The following is a 16735-nucleotide window of genomic DNA, read 5'->3' as shown; positions in this document are numbered from 1 at the left end:
TATAAAGCTTTCATCCATTATTCTCAGTTTCTCTTTCAACACTGTTTCATTATTTCTCTCAAATCTAACATTTTCTCTTTTCTTACACACTTTTAAGAGATCTGTAGGAAATACCTTTATTCTTGTCTAATCTGCTTTCCTTCCTTGATCTCCTTGACTGTCTAGACAGACTTCACTTTGTTTTTCCCTAATTTTACTCCAGCTTCTTCAGCAATTAAAAAAAAAATCCATAGTCTATTAAAAACTTCTTAAATTAGAAATGTCTATTTTTCTTTACTCCTTCCTGTAAAGGCTTTTTTTATATCCAGATGTAACATATCCCACCATTCTCTGATTCTTTGGAAGAGGAGCAGGAATTCCCTCTTTTTGACTATTTCTTTCACATTTTAATTTGTATTCCCATCTCAAAGAACCTCCAGCTTTATTCAGTACCATTCAACTACTTACTCTTAAGAGTCTTTCTGGATTCCATAAATATATCAATTCACAGCAGCTGGTAATGCCCCATTCCTCTTTAACTTAGTTTATATTGTTTCATATATGTAGCCCAAACATGTCATCTACCCCAACCTTTCTCAGTTCCTCCTTCCCTCTCTTCCTTCTCCTTCTCCCTCTCCCTGTCTGTCTCTGTCTCTCTGTTTCTCTCTGTCTGTCACTCTCTGTGTGTGTCTCTGTCTCTCTCTCACTGTCTCTGTCTCTTTGTTTCTGTCTCTCTCTGTCTCTCTCTCTGTCTCTGTCCCTGTCTCTCTGTCTCTATTTCTCTCTCTGTCTCTCTCTCTTTCTCTCTCTCTGTTTCTTTCCCTCCCTCTCTCTCTCTTTCTTTTTCTCTCCCTTCCTTCCTTCTCTCCCTCCCTCCCTCCTTTCCTTCCTTCCTTCCTCCCTCCCTCCCTTCCTTCCTTCTTTCCTTCCTTCCTTCCTTCCTTCCTTCCTCCCTTCCTTCCTCCCTCCCTTCCTCCCTCCCTCATTTCCTTCCTCTCTCCCTCCCTCCTTTCCTTCTTTCCTTCCTTCCTTCCTTCCTCCCTTCCTCCCTTCCTCCCTCCCTTCCTCCCTTCCTCCTTCTTCTCTTCCTCCCTTCCTCCCTCTCTTCCTCCCTTCCTCCCTCCCTTCCTCCCTTCCTCTTTCTTATCTTCCTCCCTCCCTCCCTCCCTCTCTTCCTTCCTTCCTTCCTCCTTCTTTTCTTCCCTTCATCCTTCCTTCCTCCCTCCCTCCCTCCTTTTCTTTCTCTCCCCCACTTCCCTTCCCTCCCCCCCTCTTTTTCTCTCTCTTGTCTAGGTAAGTAGTCCAACCTCTTATTTTACAAATGCAGAAACTGAGGAACAGAGAAGTGAAGTGATCTGAACAATAAACAGCAAAGTCGTTGTTAGAATCCAAGTCCTCTGATGCCAAAGGTAATGCCTTTTCCATAAAAGTTGGAAATGACCAAAGAGACAGACTTGGCTACTTCAGGAGCTCAGGGATAAACTCATTTTAAAAAGTATTGTAAGATTGCCAAGATGACTCTGAGTTATAGGCAGCCTGGCCAGCTCCCACAGTAAAACCCTAAAGTTTGCACCAAGAAATCCCACTTTATCACGGAACCCAATGAGAAGCTTGCAACTGACTACTACCCCAGAACCGCACGAAATGACCCCAGCACCCTCATCCAGCAAAGGGTAACCAATAAGAGACAATTAGGGACACTTGTAGTCTGCAATGTTCTGTGTCTAGAGACAATAAGAATAGAGAGAATACCTTGTGGTAGTCAGAATTCTCCACAGTAGGATATTTGGAAACTCAAGGGGGGCACTGACCAATGAACCAGAGGGACTATCTCAGATTTAGAAGACCTAAACTCAAGAGCTCTGAGGTTCCTAACACTGTCCCTAAATGCAAAAGAGGATAACTGGCAAGATGAATAAATCAAAGAAAAGTCCATCCAGCATCAAAAATTTCTGCAACAATCTGGCCCAAGGAGGAGTACTTAGATCCAAAGAGGTAATGGCTAGGAATCTGTACTTTGCCTTTCAGATATTTAATTCCTAGCTGGAGAAGGTTTTATTACACTTAATGTACCAGGCAAAAAAAATATTGCTTCAAATAATCCTATTCTCTGGTTCTATACTCACCAAATAAGATTTCTTATCATAATTTGGTTTTTGCCTTTTTTTGTACATGCAGTCTTTAGCACAGTGATTGGTACATAATAAACATTTAAATGCTTGTTGGCTGAAAAAAATGTTGTAAATCTGATTCTATAACCCAGCAGAGAATCAAAGGAAAAAAATTTCCACAAGGATGCTATGACTATATAGAAGAAAGGAAACAAGAAGTAAAATATGAAATAAAATCTCTTTAAGAAAAAAAAAGGAAGAAAAATAAATAACTTTGAAGAGAAACTTGTAAAACTTACCCAAGAAATGGAATCTCTGAAAACTAGGTCAAACAAAAATCAGTGAATCCATGAGACAGCAAAAAATAATAGGACAACATCAAATAGGAAAAAAGAAAAGAAAATATCATATAGTGATTATAAAATATAAATGATTTGGAAAACTAGTCAAAGAGAAATAATTTAGGAATCAATGGACTTCATAAAAACAATGATTTAAAAAATCTGGATACTATATTTCAAGATATTGTAAATAAAAACTGCCCAATTCTCTCAGAACTAGAAGATAAAACAGAAAGAATCCACTAATCATTTTCTTAAAGGAACATTGAAGGAAAAAGTTCCAGTAATATCATGGACAAAATTTACCACAAACATCCAGAAGGAACAAATTCAAGCAACAAAGAATTAAAGTCAAGATCACACAAGAGTTTGCAACTTCTACTGAAAATGAATTGGGCGAGGGGGGGTGGGGGTGGAGGAAGTGGGAGGAATGATAAGAATATGTACACTTCCGAGTAAATCAAAATAAATACAAAGAGAGAGAGAGCTTTAACACCTGAAAGGATCAAAGAAAGTTCCACAGGGGATATGACACCTGAGTTAAGTCATTAAGATTATCATGGAGAAGCAGAGATAAGTCAAGGAATATATGGAAATGGGTGGAGGTGAGAGATGGCTAGTCAAGTTCAGACAGTTGCTAGATGACTAATTTGGCTAATACAAAATGGACATGAGAAAGCAATGTAATATAAGGTTGGAAATGACTCAGTTCCTTCTTTTCTCTATCAACGAGAATGATCTTCCAATTGGAGAGGGTAAACACAACCTTAGAATACTTAGAGAAGATACTTATGGCTGGATACAGTATCTGAGAGTATTCCACTTATTACAGGTTTGCTCTGGGGAAGCACCTCTAGTCTCAGAACACTCAACAGACCAGATATTTGGGCTGAAGATCCATACTCTGAGAACATTCCACTTATTACAGGTTACTTTTTATGGAAATACATCAAGCAAAAAAGTGAGTATTTAATGAAATAGAGGCCTTTGAAGCCTTCCTGATGAAAAGACAAGAAATAAATCGAAAATGTGACTTTTAAATGCAAGACTTAAATGAGGAATATTTGAAAAAAACTCATGACATTTAGTATTTGACACATATCTTTTGAATATTTGAAGAGGAATTTGGGCGAGGTGTTCAATTTATCCTGCTAGGCTCTAGAGGGCAAAATCATATCCAAGGGAATAGAAGTTATATGGACAGAGATTTTAGCTCAAGATGGTAATTTCCTAACAATTTGTCCTGCTTAAAAGTAAGATGGGATGAGTCAGAAGGTACTTTACAGGGTTGTGGTAAAGCTCAAATCGGATAATGCATGCAAAATACTTGGCAAGCTTTAGTGTGCTATATGTGTTAGTTATTATCACCAGCATAATAATTGGTATTTCCACTGGAAGTCTTTTAATGAAGGTTATACAATCACTTGTCAGGAATAATACTGTAGAAGAAATATTTTTTTTTTCAGATTGGCGTTAAACTAAATGGCCTCTGGGGTTCATTCTACCCAAGATCCAAATGAATGAACATAGACAAAATTTACCACAAATATCTAGAAAGAACAAATTCAAGCAACAAAGAATTAAAGTCAAGATCACAGAAGACTTTGAACTTCTACTGAAAATGAATTCTTCCCCTTCATTCCCCATTCCCCATTCTGTTTTCACTCCTCTCTTCTACCCCCTTTCCCTCATTCCTTTAATCCTACTTCTATAGGCAAAAAAGTGGTCTCACTACTGGCAAATATCCAAATATTCAAAGAAAATTAATGACAAAAATATTGATTTTTAAGGTTAGGTATAACTCAAACTAGCCTGGTGTTTCAAGTTAGTAATTGGTATGAAACGAGACGCTGATAGATCAAATAACATTTAACAAAAGGTATTTACTTAATAACATAGAAAGGCTATTTAGCAAAGATACAGCATTGGTTTCATCAGTTCTTCTTGTCAGATGAGTGTGTTCATTAATAGGGCAGCAAGGAGTTCATGAAGTCTTAGATGGCTGTGGATTCTCCTGTGTTGAATTTTTATACTTAGACCAGCAGGAAATTATATTGGCAGTTGAAGCCCTTGAACTTTGGACTAATGAAGATTTAAGGACAGTTTTTACCTGCTTCTTAGGGAAGAAGTAGCCAAGCTTACATAATAGAAACTTTATTAGCTGTTGCAAAATTAGCCTAGACTCCTAGAAATAACTGTTGCTATCACACTTGGGCTCCGATGACAGTGATTATAAATCTAATTTTCTTTAATTCTTTCCTCCCTCTACTGATTTACTTTTTCTTTCTCTTTTTCCCTCCCTTTTTCCTTCTTCCTCTCTCCTTCTCTCCGTCCCTTCCTCCTTTCCTCTCTCTCTCACACTTTCTTTCTTTCTTTCTTTCTTTCTTTCTTTCTTTCTTTTTCTTTCTTTTCTTTTTTTCTTTCTTTCTTTCTTTCTTTCTTTCTTTCTTTCTTTCTTTCTTTTCTTCAAAAACCCTTCAAATACTTGAACTCAGGTCTCATTTCTCTGCCCCTTCACCCCAGTATTTTATTCTCTTGAATAAATATCCCCAGACTTTTCTACTGATTTCATTAGGCATAACCTTGAAGCCCTTCCCTATTCTGGTTATTGTCTTCTGGATACTAGAAAAAGATTTGAAACTATGGTGAGTTCTTCCTTGTTCCATTTCTAGTTACTCTCTCTCTCCTTAAGTAGAAACATAAAAACAAAACCTGTTCAGACCCTCTATTAATCAGAGAAATACATTAAAACAATAATGAGATATTTAAACTATTAAATTATGATAGACAAAGGTCATAAAAATTAATGGTAGATGGACTGTGGAGAAACCAATATAATATTACACTTCTGGATAACACTGACTTGGTGCAACATTTTGGGAAAACAATGGGGTATTATAGTAAGAGCTATAAAGCTGTTCATACCTTTTGACCCATTGATCCCATTGGTAGTTCTATGCCTGAAGAATATTATCAACAGGAATATAAAGACCAGCAGGTACAAAAATTACAGTATTATTTGTAATCAGACAAAATAAAAACAAAAACCTGGAAATAACCCATGTATGCAATAATTGGAGTACAAATGAATGGGGACAAATATCTAATAATTATTGTACTATATCAAATCCCAAACTGAAAAATAAAAAAAAATGGGAATATTTCCAAGAGATGATACAGAATTTTAAAATGCAAAATAAGAACAATAATAAATTATATCATTTCTTTTTTTCTTTTCAAAATGTTCTATAACACAGGTAATTCCTTACTTTTGGACTTACACTGAATCATAGAATTTTAGATTTGGAAAGAACCTCAATAACCAACTAGTTCTACCATATTTGAAAAAGAGAGTCATTCACACAGAGAGAACTTTTAAATTGATGAGCTGGTAAAAAGTCAATTTTATTTTTTTAGGAAATTAATTTATCATTTTAAATCTTATTTGTTATTGTTATTAATAATACAGAATGTTATCCTTCAGAAGCCTCAGTTGAGTGATAAAAGATAGATTATGGCATGAGCTTGTGGAAACTGTGTAACACATTACAGCAGACTCTAGAAATCTAGTACTTTATATCTAGCATTAGAAATTCCCATATTACAAAAATAGACTTCAAAATATCTTTGAGAACATAAGTAATAAACTTCAATTTATTAATATGGAATTATCACAGATTGAACAGTTGTACACAATATTCCCAACAGAACATTGACTCACAAGAATTTAATAACATTTTAAATTGATGTTACCATACCAAATACTTATAACCTCCAAGCTATGTTTAGAACTACAGAGATATCATAGAAGTCCTTATTGTATGGGAACAAATCACCCTGTTTGAGACTGGGCTTGTCCAGATTAGGTTTTCAATGAGCCTATAGAAGCAGGTGAACTTATATCTTTATACAGTAATTTTAAAAATGAGTTATTTTATTTATGTGTATAACAGTCCTCCCAAGATTAAATATAAATGAATAATATAAGCTGGTGACTAGTTCCAAGACTTTTTGTCTTTGAATTGTGTTAAATCAAAAGAGAAAAATGAGATAATATCTTAAAGCTATTAAAGAGTAAATGGTAACTGTATAGTGAGGAAACCAGGCATCTTGAAATCAGAGCTCAAAGCATAGAACAGGTTTAAAACAATTAATACCTCACAATTAATACTAGTCCTAACATACAGTTTTGGAACAATAAAATAAATGATAACATCCTAACAAAGATATATACAATTTGAATGAAATATGGTGCCCATGACCCAACAGAAGCTATAGAAAGATGAATACTTTTCCATCAAAAAGAAGAAAGAGACCTGATAAAATTCTCAGCGTAGGATAAAATAGTTAAAATTTTATGAAAATACTTAGGAAACAAATATTTATTACTTTGCTGAGCAACAGTAAAGGCTGACAATAGAAGCTTGCCACAGAATTTTTTTTAATAGTTCTTTCTTTTTTTAAAATTTTATTTTATAATAACTTTATATTGACAGAATCCATGCCAGGGTAATTTTTTTTTACATTATCCCTTGCACTCGCTTCTGTTCCAATTTTTCCCCTCCCTCTCTCCACCCCCTCCCCTAGATGGCAAGTAATCCTATATATGTTAGATATGTCGCAGTATATCCTAGATACAATATATGTTTGCAGAACTGAACAGTTCTCTTGTTGCACAGGGAGAATTGGATTCAGAAGGTATAAATAACCCGGGAAGAAAAACAAAAATGCAAATAGTTCACATTGGTTTCCCAGTGTTCTTTCTTTGGGTGTAGCTGCTTCTGTCCATCATTTATCAATTGAAACTCAGGTCTCTTTGTCAAAGAAATCCACTTCCATCAGAACATCCTCATCCAGTATATACAGTGTATAATGATCTCCTGGTTCTGCTCATTTCACTTAGCATCAGTTCATGTAAGTCTCTCCAAGCCTCTCTGCATTCATCCGCCACAGGATTTGTTAAATGGAACCTGTAATGGGCTGAGGCTTGAGTTGATGCACTGAGGTCCCAAGCACAGGGGAGTGGAAAAGGAAGGGGAGGAGAGACTGTTTGCTTTTGCCATTGTGATAACCTTTCTGTTTGTTTCTCTTCTTCTTTTTTGCTTTTGCTGAGGTAGTTAGGGTTAAGTGACTTGCCCATGGTCACACAACCAGGAATTGTTAAGTATCTGAGGCTGGATTTGAACTCAGGTCCTCCTGACTTCAGGGATGGTGCTCTACCCACTGAGCCACCTCCTCCCCTTCCTTTTCCATTCCCCTGCCTCCACCCACCAAAATTGTCATTTCCTATACAACACATCAGGACTTGCACAAAGAGTGGGCGGGGGCCATTCTTTCTCCAAGCTTATATATTAATAGAGTATGGTCCAATTATTATTTAGCCTCATGTGCTTGGGACCTCAGTGTATCAACTCAAGCCTCAGCCCATTACAGGAACCAAATGTAATTTTGCTCCTGATGAGGTCAATGGTTTGGTTAAAATCCAAGTGTGAAATCAAAAGGCCATCCACTGTTATCAGCTACATCAACCTACTCAATAATCCATGAACAAAGGATGCTTAACAGGTGGCTGAGTCCTGTGGGTTTGTTTATGGAAACAGAAGGGTTTATAATGGGAAATTCAGGATTAGGTCATCACTACCAGAAATTATAGAAAATATATCTTTAAATAGTCCAAACTTGTTAATCAGCATGGATGACATGGGGAAGTGGTAGAAACTTTGCAACATATCAATTCAGGTTGCAGAAATTTAGTCCCTGGCACATAATTTAAAAGACATGGTCAGGTAGACAAAATTACACACCAATAGCTGATTGTCCTTCATAAACACAACAAATCTTTGTACAGTAAGTATAGATCCTGCTGCTTTTTGAGAAGTCAGCAAAGAAACTGTACTGGAACCAGATCTAGCAGTGGTTTCATTGAAAGATCTCAGGTCTTGGATCACTATATATCAAAGAATAAAAGAACTAGACTGTAACCAAAAATATTATACCAAAAGAGTTAAGTATAATCCTGAATGAAAAAAATAGACCTTCATTGAATTTCCAGATTTTCAGGATTTTGTTGCAAAAAGACCGGAACCTAATAAAAATTTAACATATAAAATCCAAGAGAAATATAATGTAAACATCAATGATTAATTTCAAGTGACTCAATAAAGACAAACTATTTATATTTTATACATGAAAATGTAAATCACATGTCTAAGACTATTGATAATTTGAAAGAAAGTTTGAGGTAAAGGTATGTTGTGATTCTAAGAAACAAAACTATATGAAAAGGTAAAAAGTAATTTTGTTATATGAATGAGGTATGAGAGCAAGAAGTGACACAGAGGAATTAGATCAGGGAAATCTCATCTGGCATCCTACTCATATTGGGAACGGGTAGAAGAGGAAACAATACATACATACTATATATATATGTGTGTGTGTGTGTGTGTGTGTGTGTGTGTGTGTGTGTGTGTGTGTGTGTATACATATATCTTGAAGGGAATAAAAGTCTTCTAAATTTATAAAGAAATAAGAGGGGGAGGGAATAAAATAAGGGGTGAAGTACAGAAGTGTATATAGATTAATAGGAATAAGATAAGATGTATAGATTAATGGGAAGTGAGATAAAGAAGAAGAGAATAAGGGAGGGATCCTTGGAGGCAAAATAGGTTAAGCAATAATAAGGCAAGGTAGCTAGTAGAAGTAAAGCAGAGAAGTGAAAAAGGATAGGAAATAAGAGATATGCACAAACATAATCATAATGATCAGGAGTAGAATTTATTAGGAAAAAAAGGAGGGATGTTAATAATTGATCGCAGAATAAAAAACGTTTAATCAAAAGAAAAAATAGGGAAACTATACTATATGTCAGTCATGTTAATCAATAATTTTTTAGAATATTTTAAATAACTAAATAAGATAATTGAAATATTGCTGTGGTCTAGGAAATGATGAGTTGGTGAATTAAGAAAATTATGGGAAAATTTGGATTTATGAGGGATAATGTCATCCACCTTCAGAGAAACAGAGGACAAACAAGCAAAGTACAGCCTTACATAGATATATATGAATGTATACATGTATATATGTATATTATTATAGCTATTTATGTATATGTATGTGTATATATTATATATGTGTATATTTTGTATACATAAATATACCTTGATTAATTGTAGCCTTCTTGAGAGAGGTAGAAAGAGCAAAGAGGAAAAAGAATAATGTAAAAAATGCACAACAGAGAACAAAAGAAAATCTACAAGGAAGCAAAGATGGACAGCTCTGAACACAATGTATAGTGTTTATTAGATAGGATTTCTTGAAATGGAAATTAATTGTCTCATATTTTGAATCCTCTTTTATGTTCTGCTGTGTGAGTGGCAATTCTCTTCCCCCCCTTATTTCTGTTTTCCATATAAGTTTCAAATTAATTATTTAATTAAAAATACACACACACACATATGGACATAGAATGAGGTACATATCATCTCTTCCATATTATTTGCCACCGAGACTGTCCTGAAAATGCTTTATGTGAACCAATAAAAGATAAGCATCTGTCCCAATATGATGAGTGGCTAAATTTTTAGCCTTGACATTCATAAGTCCTACTGGTATGCTCTCTGTTTATAATTAGCCAATAACCTCAATTAACTTTTAGCAAAGGGCATTTTTTAAGCAAACATAGTAAGAAGGATTAATATAACACATTGCCCCCAAATCAGGAGTGCACTCTCTTCATGACAGACAAAGCTTCCGGGGAGAGTGACTCATTTCTAATAAAGCAGCAGTGAGATACCTAAGTAGGGAACACATGTGCAAAAAGGGACCTCACAGCTCCTGATGGGTAGAAGTCCTTTCTTTCCTTTGTAGAATCCTCATGAGATTACCTTGAACTCTGGTTCTCTGCTGGACTTTGAGAGTTAATGACTTTGTATGGTTCATAGCCAAGAACTGTATTGATTTCTTCAAGCTGCAAACTCCCTTGGTGACTATCTTTCTGTATCTATGTTTGTGTTTGTTCTAAGCATGTCTTTCTGTGCTCCTAGATGAATATATTGTCTCCTATTGATCTAGTATTTCTGATACCATGCTAGGTGGTATATAGTAGAGTGAGGTGGGAAGAAGAAGGTATAATAACTCCTTCTGAGTTGTGGGTGTTCAGAAAAACTCTTTTTATTGTTCTTTGATTGAACTGGAATAAACTATAGAGCACCTGAACAAAAAGAGGAAATAAAGAGTTTAGGGTACAAGTCCAAAAGCAGAGCAGTGAACAATCTCTTGACTTGCCTTAGTGATAATGTCATCCTTCAAAAGGAAGAAGAAACAAAAAGAGAGAAATTCTCTTTTTGATCTGATTCTTAGTACCAGGGAGGATGGAACTGAATATTGAGGTGGAAATAATGAGAACTTCTAGGGAGAAGTGACAACTTCATTCTAGAGTTTGGAATAAAGAGAGGAAATTTCAGAATATTTGTATCTATACTCTAAATTTTGGGAAAACAGTTCAAAGAGTTAAGTGGAAATAAGGATAGACTCACATAGACTAAAATGCTTTAGATAAAGTTATCCCTTTAAATATGAAACATGCTCAAGGATAAACTTCGGAAGATACAAAGTAAACACTTCCAGTGAGAAGGAAAAATGGACTTTGCTGAAGAGACCTATATGGAAGTATAGAAAACTCACCAAATAACTTAGATTTAAAACAAAATGTTTAAAAGATGAAAGCAAGTCTAGGTAGCAGAACATGAATAGAAGGGTTTGGCAAAATTCTCTACTAATAGTATGAAGAAGGCATGTGTGTGTTACAAGTGGAGCCTGGGAGGAAAACCAAGGACAACGGAAAATGTTTTTTAAAAGTTATATTGGGGAAGAGAGCAGGAACAAAGAAGATATAGGATCTTTTCTTGAATTGTATGGGATGATGTTAACTGACAACATAACTGCTCAATTTTGATTTTCCTTATTTTCTCTGCAGTGGAGTATATCCTGTATGCTGAAAATGACAGAATCATTTGATTCTATTTCATTAAATCAGACTCATTGATGCCCAAGATAAGTAACTAAATGGGAAAAGAACACACCGACTTATCCCAGATAACTTCAAGTCACCAGCCCAGCCAAACTAGATCCTTGAATCCTGAAGAGGTGGCAGATGTGATTACTGATCCACCATCAATAAGATTTGAGAGATCATGCCAAATGGTCTCACAGATTGACAAAGAGAAAATTCTCAATTTTAGAAAGAAAGAGAGAAAGAAAGAAAGAAAGAAAGAAAGAAAGAAAGAAAGAAAGAAAGAAAGAAAGAAAGAAAGAAAGAAAGAAAGAAAGAGAGGAAAGGAGGGAGGGAGGGAAGGAGAGAGGAAGGAAGGAAGGAAGGAAGGAAGAAAGGAAGAAAGGAAGAAAAAAGAAAGATTATTGTACTCAATAAAGGAGAGAAATGTTATATTTACAGTTAGATTTTAGAAAAAGTTTCTAATAAAGTATCTCTAACTATTCTTATTATTTGTTCTACTCCAACATTTATATTTTTATCTATTATATTAATCAAGCTGATAGATGTGAAATGGTACCTCAGAGTTGTTTAAATCCACTTTCTTATCAATATAATGATTTACAGCATTTTTTCATAACTGAAAAGTGCTTATTCATGTCTTTAGACGTTATCAATTGGGGAATGACTTATATTCTTATAAATTTGACTCAGTTCTCTATTTGAGAACTTTGAGTTTTTATCAGAGAAACTTGCTCCAAAAATGTCTTCCCAGTTTTCTGCTTTCTGTCTAGCCTTGGCTGTATTAGTTTTTATGTTGCAAACCCTTTTTAATTTAATGTAATCAAAATTGTAATGCTTTCTATCTCTTGTTTGCTAACAATTTTTTCCCTTATCCATAGATCTGACAGGTAAACTATTTCATGCTCCCTTAATTTGCTTATGATATCATTATATCTAAATCATTTACCCTTTTCGACCTTATCTTGTGTGTTGTGTGTGTGGTGTTGATTTATGCCTACTTTTTACCAAACTGCTTTCCAGTTTCCCTAAAAGTTTTTGTTACATAGTAAATTCTTAATGCCAAAGTTTGAGTCTTTGTGTTTATCAAACATGAGATTATAATAGTCACTTTCTACTCTGTATTGTATATTTAATCTATTCTACTAAACTACTGAATTCTTATTCAGTACCAGATTATTTTGACAATTCCTGCTTTGTAATATAATTTGAGATCTGGTATGTCTTGGCCACCATCCTTTACATTATTTCTCATTAATTCCATTGATATTCTTGACTTTTGTTCTTCCAGATGAATTTTGTTATTATTTTTTTCTAGCTCTATAAAATAACTTTTGGTAATTTGATTGGTATGACACTGAATAAATATATTAATTTAGTTAGAATTTTAATTTTTGTTATATTGGCTCAGCCTACCTATGAGCAATTAATATTTTTCTAGTTGATTAGATCTATCCACATATTGTAAAGAGGTTATAGGAAAATTCTTTAAACACTTACCTATCTGGATTTATTGAATCAATTAAGGTGTCTGCCTTCTTTTTAAAATTGATATAAATGAACTTTGCCCTTACCTAAGGAAAAACTCTGATAATTACAATTATCTCAAAATGAAACAAGCTGTCTCTGAGATCATTCTTATTAGAAGTATTGAAATAAAGGCCAAACAACCTGTTTGGATTGGGGGCTAGGATATTAGAACTTCAGAGCTAGAAATAATCTCAGAAAATCTAATCTAGGCTAGTCCAACTTAATTTTTGTACAAGTCTGTGCCAATCAACATTCCACCCTCTGCTTGAAGACTTTCAAATAACTAACAGGTTTACTTCCAAATTCTATATGGTTTAGGGAATAATTACGCATAAAGTTTGGACTAAGTAACTTCTCTATGAACTCCAAATTTCAATGATTTGAAACTATCCCCCTCCTGCCACCAATTCAAGATTATTAATCCTGGTTTTGGACATGGAGATCAGGAACATACTCTATGTAATTCAGTCTTTCATAAGAAACTTCCTTTGAATCTCAGCATTAAAGGAGACTTTAGGACTATCTTATCCACCAGGGCTCACAAAAAGAATTATGTCTACAACATAGCCATCAAAGAACTACTGATTTAGCATCTTGCACTGTGTTTTATTGGAGTCCATGCTAACCAGTTCTTGAGATCTGATTGTTAAACTCTCAGAGCAAACATTTACATCTTAGAAACTAGCAAAAAACTACAAATAGGGGCTTGATTTATTTTTATTGTTTTTCTAGATTTGAGACAGTGATGTAGAAAATGTTAGTAATGCAGATTCAGATTAAAATATATGTGTGTGTGTGTGTGTGTGTGTGTGTGTGTATTTTTTTTTTTTTTGCCTCTGGAGAGCTAACGATTACACGTTTACCAGCATATTACTATACAATGTGCTTAATCCCAAATTTTTCCTCTGCCATCCAATTCATTTTAGTTGTATAATTAGTGCAAATAATGAATTCCCCCAATATGGTCACATGCATTCAAATTTGCAGTATTTGAAGTTATAATTATATAAAATACAGTCATTGATTGAAAATATGCAGTGTATATTCAAATAAAATGACTGCTTCAGAGGGTTCGTTGTTCATTGTAACTGGAATCTAGTTATAGTCAGTTAACCCATACTATTCCAATTTATACATTTCATGTATTAATTGACAAATGATTATATCCTGACTGGCTTCCTTTCACCATACAGTAAGCAACCTTGCCAATTTATTAATTTCTATGGGCTCAGGAAATGCATTTTTTGTATTGCCTGAGCAAAATAGATTGAAAAGATGACTTCAGTGGAGGAAGGTCATAATATGCGTTCCAGAAACCAGTAATTTTTGGCTTCCCATGCTATTGCTGAATAATCAAGGTGCATTTGGTGCATTTAGACCAGCCACCAGTGAGGGGACATTCACAAATACCAGCAGTTGAGTTGATTTTAGTGCCCTCTACCGAAAGAAATAGGAGGGGAGGGCACATGAGATAAGACACTAGAGCTAAATGTTCACTAGGATAATAATAATTGATAGGTATGGTGCTTTAAACTTCACAAAACACACACATATATGCCTATAGACACACATGCTTTTGTATATATGTACAAAAGCATATATAATATATATGCGTACACATATATGTATATACACTGTCAGATACCATGGGGCCAGCTATCCTGAGAACTGATACCCACTCCATCAAAGCCTAGTTCCAGCCACATTTCACTTCAGCCTTAGTCACCTTCCTGCTGGCTGCCTAGCTACCATCTTGTCCCTTCTGTTCTGCACCTCCCTCCAACTTGTCAATCATTAAATCAATTCTGTCATTGTTCCTAGAAAGGATGTGTCATTCAATTCTCTTAGGAATCCATTTGCCATCCCTGTGACTTTCCAAAAGAAAATACTTTTTTATCAGCCATCTCTTCCTTATATGTGTTCTGGGGTGTATTATAGCCAGATTGAATTGATTATTAAATTTTCTGTGTGAGCATTTGTATTTTGAAATTTGGCAACTGGTACAAATCAGAGCATAATTTCTAGTTTTGTTGATTATCTAGACCGAAGAAAGTAATAAATACCACTAATGCAGATTAGCCTTAAAGATGTATTGTGTGTATAATTTTTAAAAAAAAAAGATAGCTGGTTATTAAACATTTACCAGCATAGCCGTAGCTGTTTCCCCCTGTTAAGTTCCTTGGGGGAACAGACTTCATGAAGAGTCAGACGTGACTGAAAATGAGTGAATAATAGCAAATTGCTATTTCCATTGAAAGGAAAATGGTTCATAATTATAGAACTGTGTACTTTTTCTCTATATTTGGGTTAATTGTAGCCCTTCCTTTTACTTTGACAAAAGAAGCATAGGCATACAAGCAATAAATAAATATTACTACCATCATCATCCCTTTTATTACTCATCTCAGCAACTAATGAAGTGAAACATCAGATTGATAATTAAAAATTTTCATGATAAATTATATTATGAAATATAAGAAAAGAACACTCACAACACAATTTATTACTGCAAAACACTAAAGATTTTTTATTGGTGACCTCACAGAGTTTTTAAAATTGCCAACCTTGAAATGGTTCATTTTGTCTTTGACCAACCTTCCAAATGCTTCCAGTTCATCACTGAAAATCACTTTCCTGGAAATGTGAGTATAATACACTATCACTATTAATAACCTATGCTAATGAGGACATCTGGGCTAAAAAAATGCCCAAATCTGGGTATTCTGGAGTAACAATCAAGATTCTATGTGTGATCAACAATGCTTTAATTCAGCTGGGTACTAGTAACTTTCAATATTTTTCCATGTTAATGTAATCAATGCTGCCAAATCAGAACTATCTTCTTATTTCTTAGTGGGGAAAAAAATAAACTAGAAAATCTCTTGAGAAAATCCTAGTTTCTGTTAGATATGAGAGAAAAAAGCAATAGTGGAAAAAATCTTTTGAAACCTGACATTTAGAAATAGCTACAAAAAAGAAAACCAGTGCTAAATTATTTAAAGACTCAAAGGGTATTCCTCTGCTTTTGAATGCATAATATCTATCCTGCCTCTAGTAAATATCACAGCCAAAGAGTTCTAATCGAAGAGTAATGCTGTGATTCCATGACTTGGGAATGAGACGGATGAACCTGGAAAAGATGGGAGGGTTGAAAAAATTCTTGACCTGGCTTTTGGGATTAACATTTCCCACAAAAATCTGAAAAGAAAGAAAAAGAAAGGAATTAGTACTTGAAAGGCATACAGAAAGATACACAGAGAAACTCCTTGTGCCCTTTAATTCAGATGCGGTGTTTGCAGTATTTCCTGTCCTCCCCTCCTTCGTGTACAATAAGATGTTTTTATGACCTCATCATAGACTTTGCCCTGGGCATATAGGTTTCTAGGTTGAGTCCAAATGAGATAATGATGTAACTATAAATAGCTATTTGCCCGTAGACTCTTATCAGGCAGTACCTAGCACTTTGTAACAATGAATAAATGAAGGAATGTCCTCTTTCCCCACTCAGACTCCTTGGGGACAGAGATTTCTTTGTCTCCCACTACTTAACCTATAGCCCGACACATAGCAATGTCTTGCTTTGTAAATGTTTGTTGCTAATGACATGTATGTTTTCCCTTCAGAGAATGGCTATCCTCACTGCTGGCAACAGCTAATTCAACCTTTGAATAGGAACTCTAAAGCAAGGAAACAATTGAGTAAGCTATTTGTGACACAAGAAGAGATAAGAGCTGTGATCTAGCAGATCTGCTTAGAGGCAC

General features: G+C 34.8%; 1 protein-coding gene across 1 annotated transcript in view; it reads right to left on the bottom strand.

Annotated features, from left to right (window-relative positions):
• Positions 1-15473: 15473 nt before the first annotated feature.
• The window catches only part of F5 (coagulation factor V), a 79670-nt gene continuing 78408 nt past the window's right edge, over positions 15474-16735 (bottom strand). Inside the window, exon 25 of the mRNA XM_051998990.1 lies at positions 15474-16172. Coding sequence (XP_051854950.1) covers positions 16026-16172 — 147 coding nt within the window. The 3' untranslated portion in view covers positions 15474-16025. The remainder of the gene's footprint in view (positions 16173-16735) is intronic.

Source organism: Antechinus flavipes, chromosome 4, assembly GCF_016432865.1.
Source record: "Antechinus flavipes isolate AdamAnt ecotype Samford, QLD, Australia chromosome 4, AdamAnt_v2, whole genome shotgun sequence".
NCBI lineage: Eukaryota > Metazoa > Chordata > Mammalia > Dasyuromorphia > Dasyuridae > Antechinus > Antechinus flavipes.
This window is presented reverse-complemented; position numbering and strand designations above follow the sequence as displayed.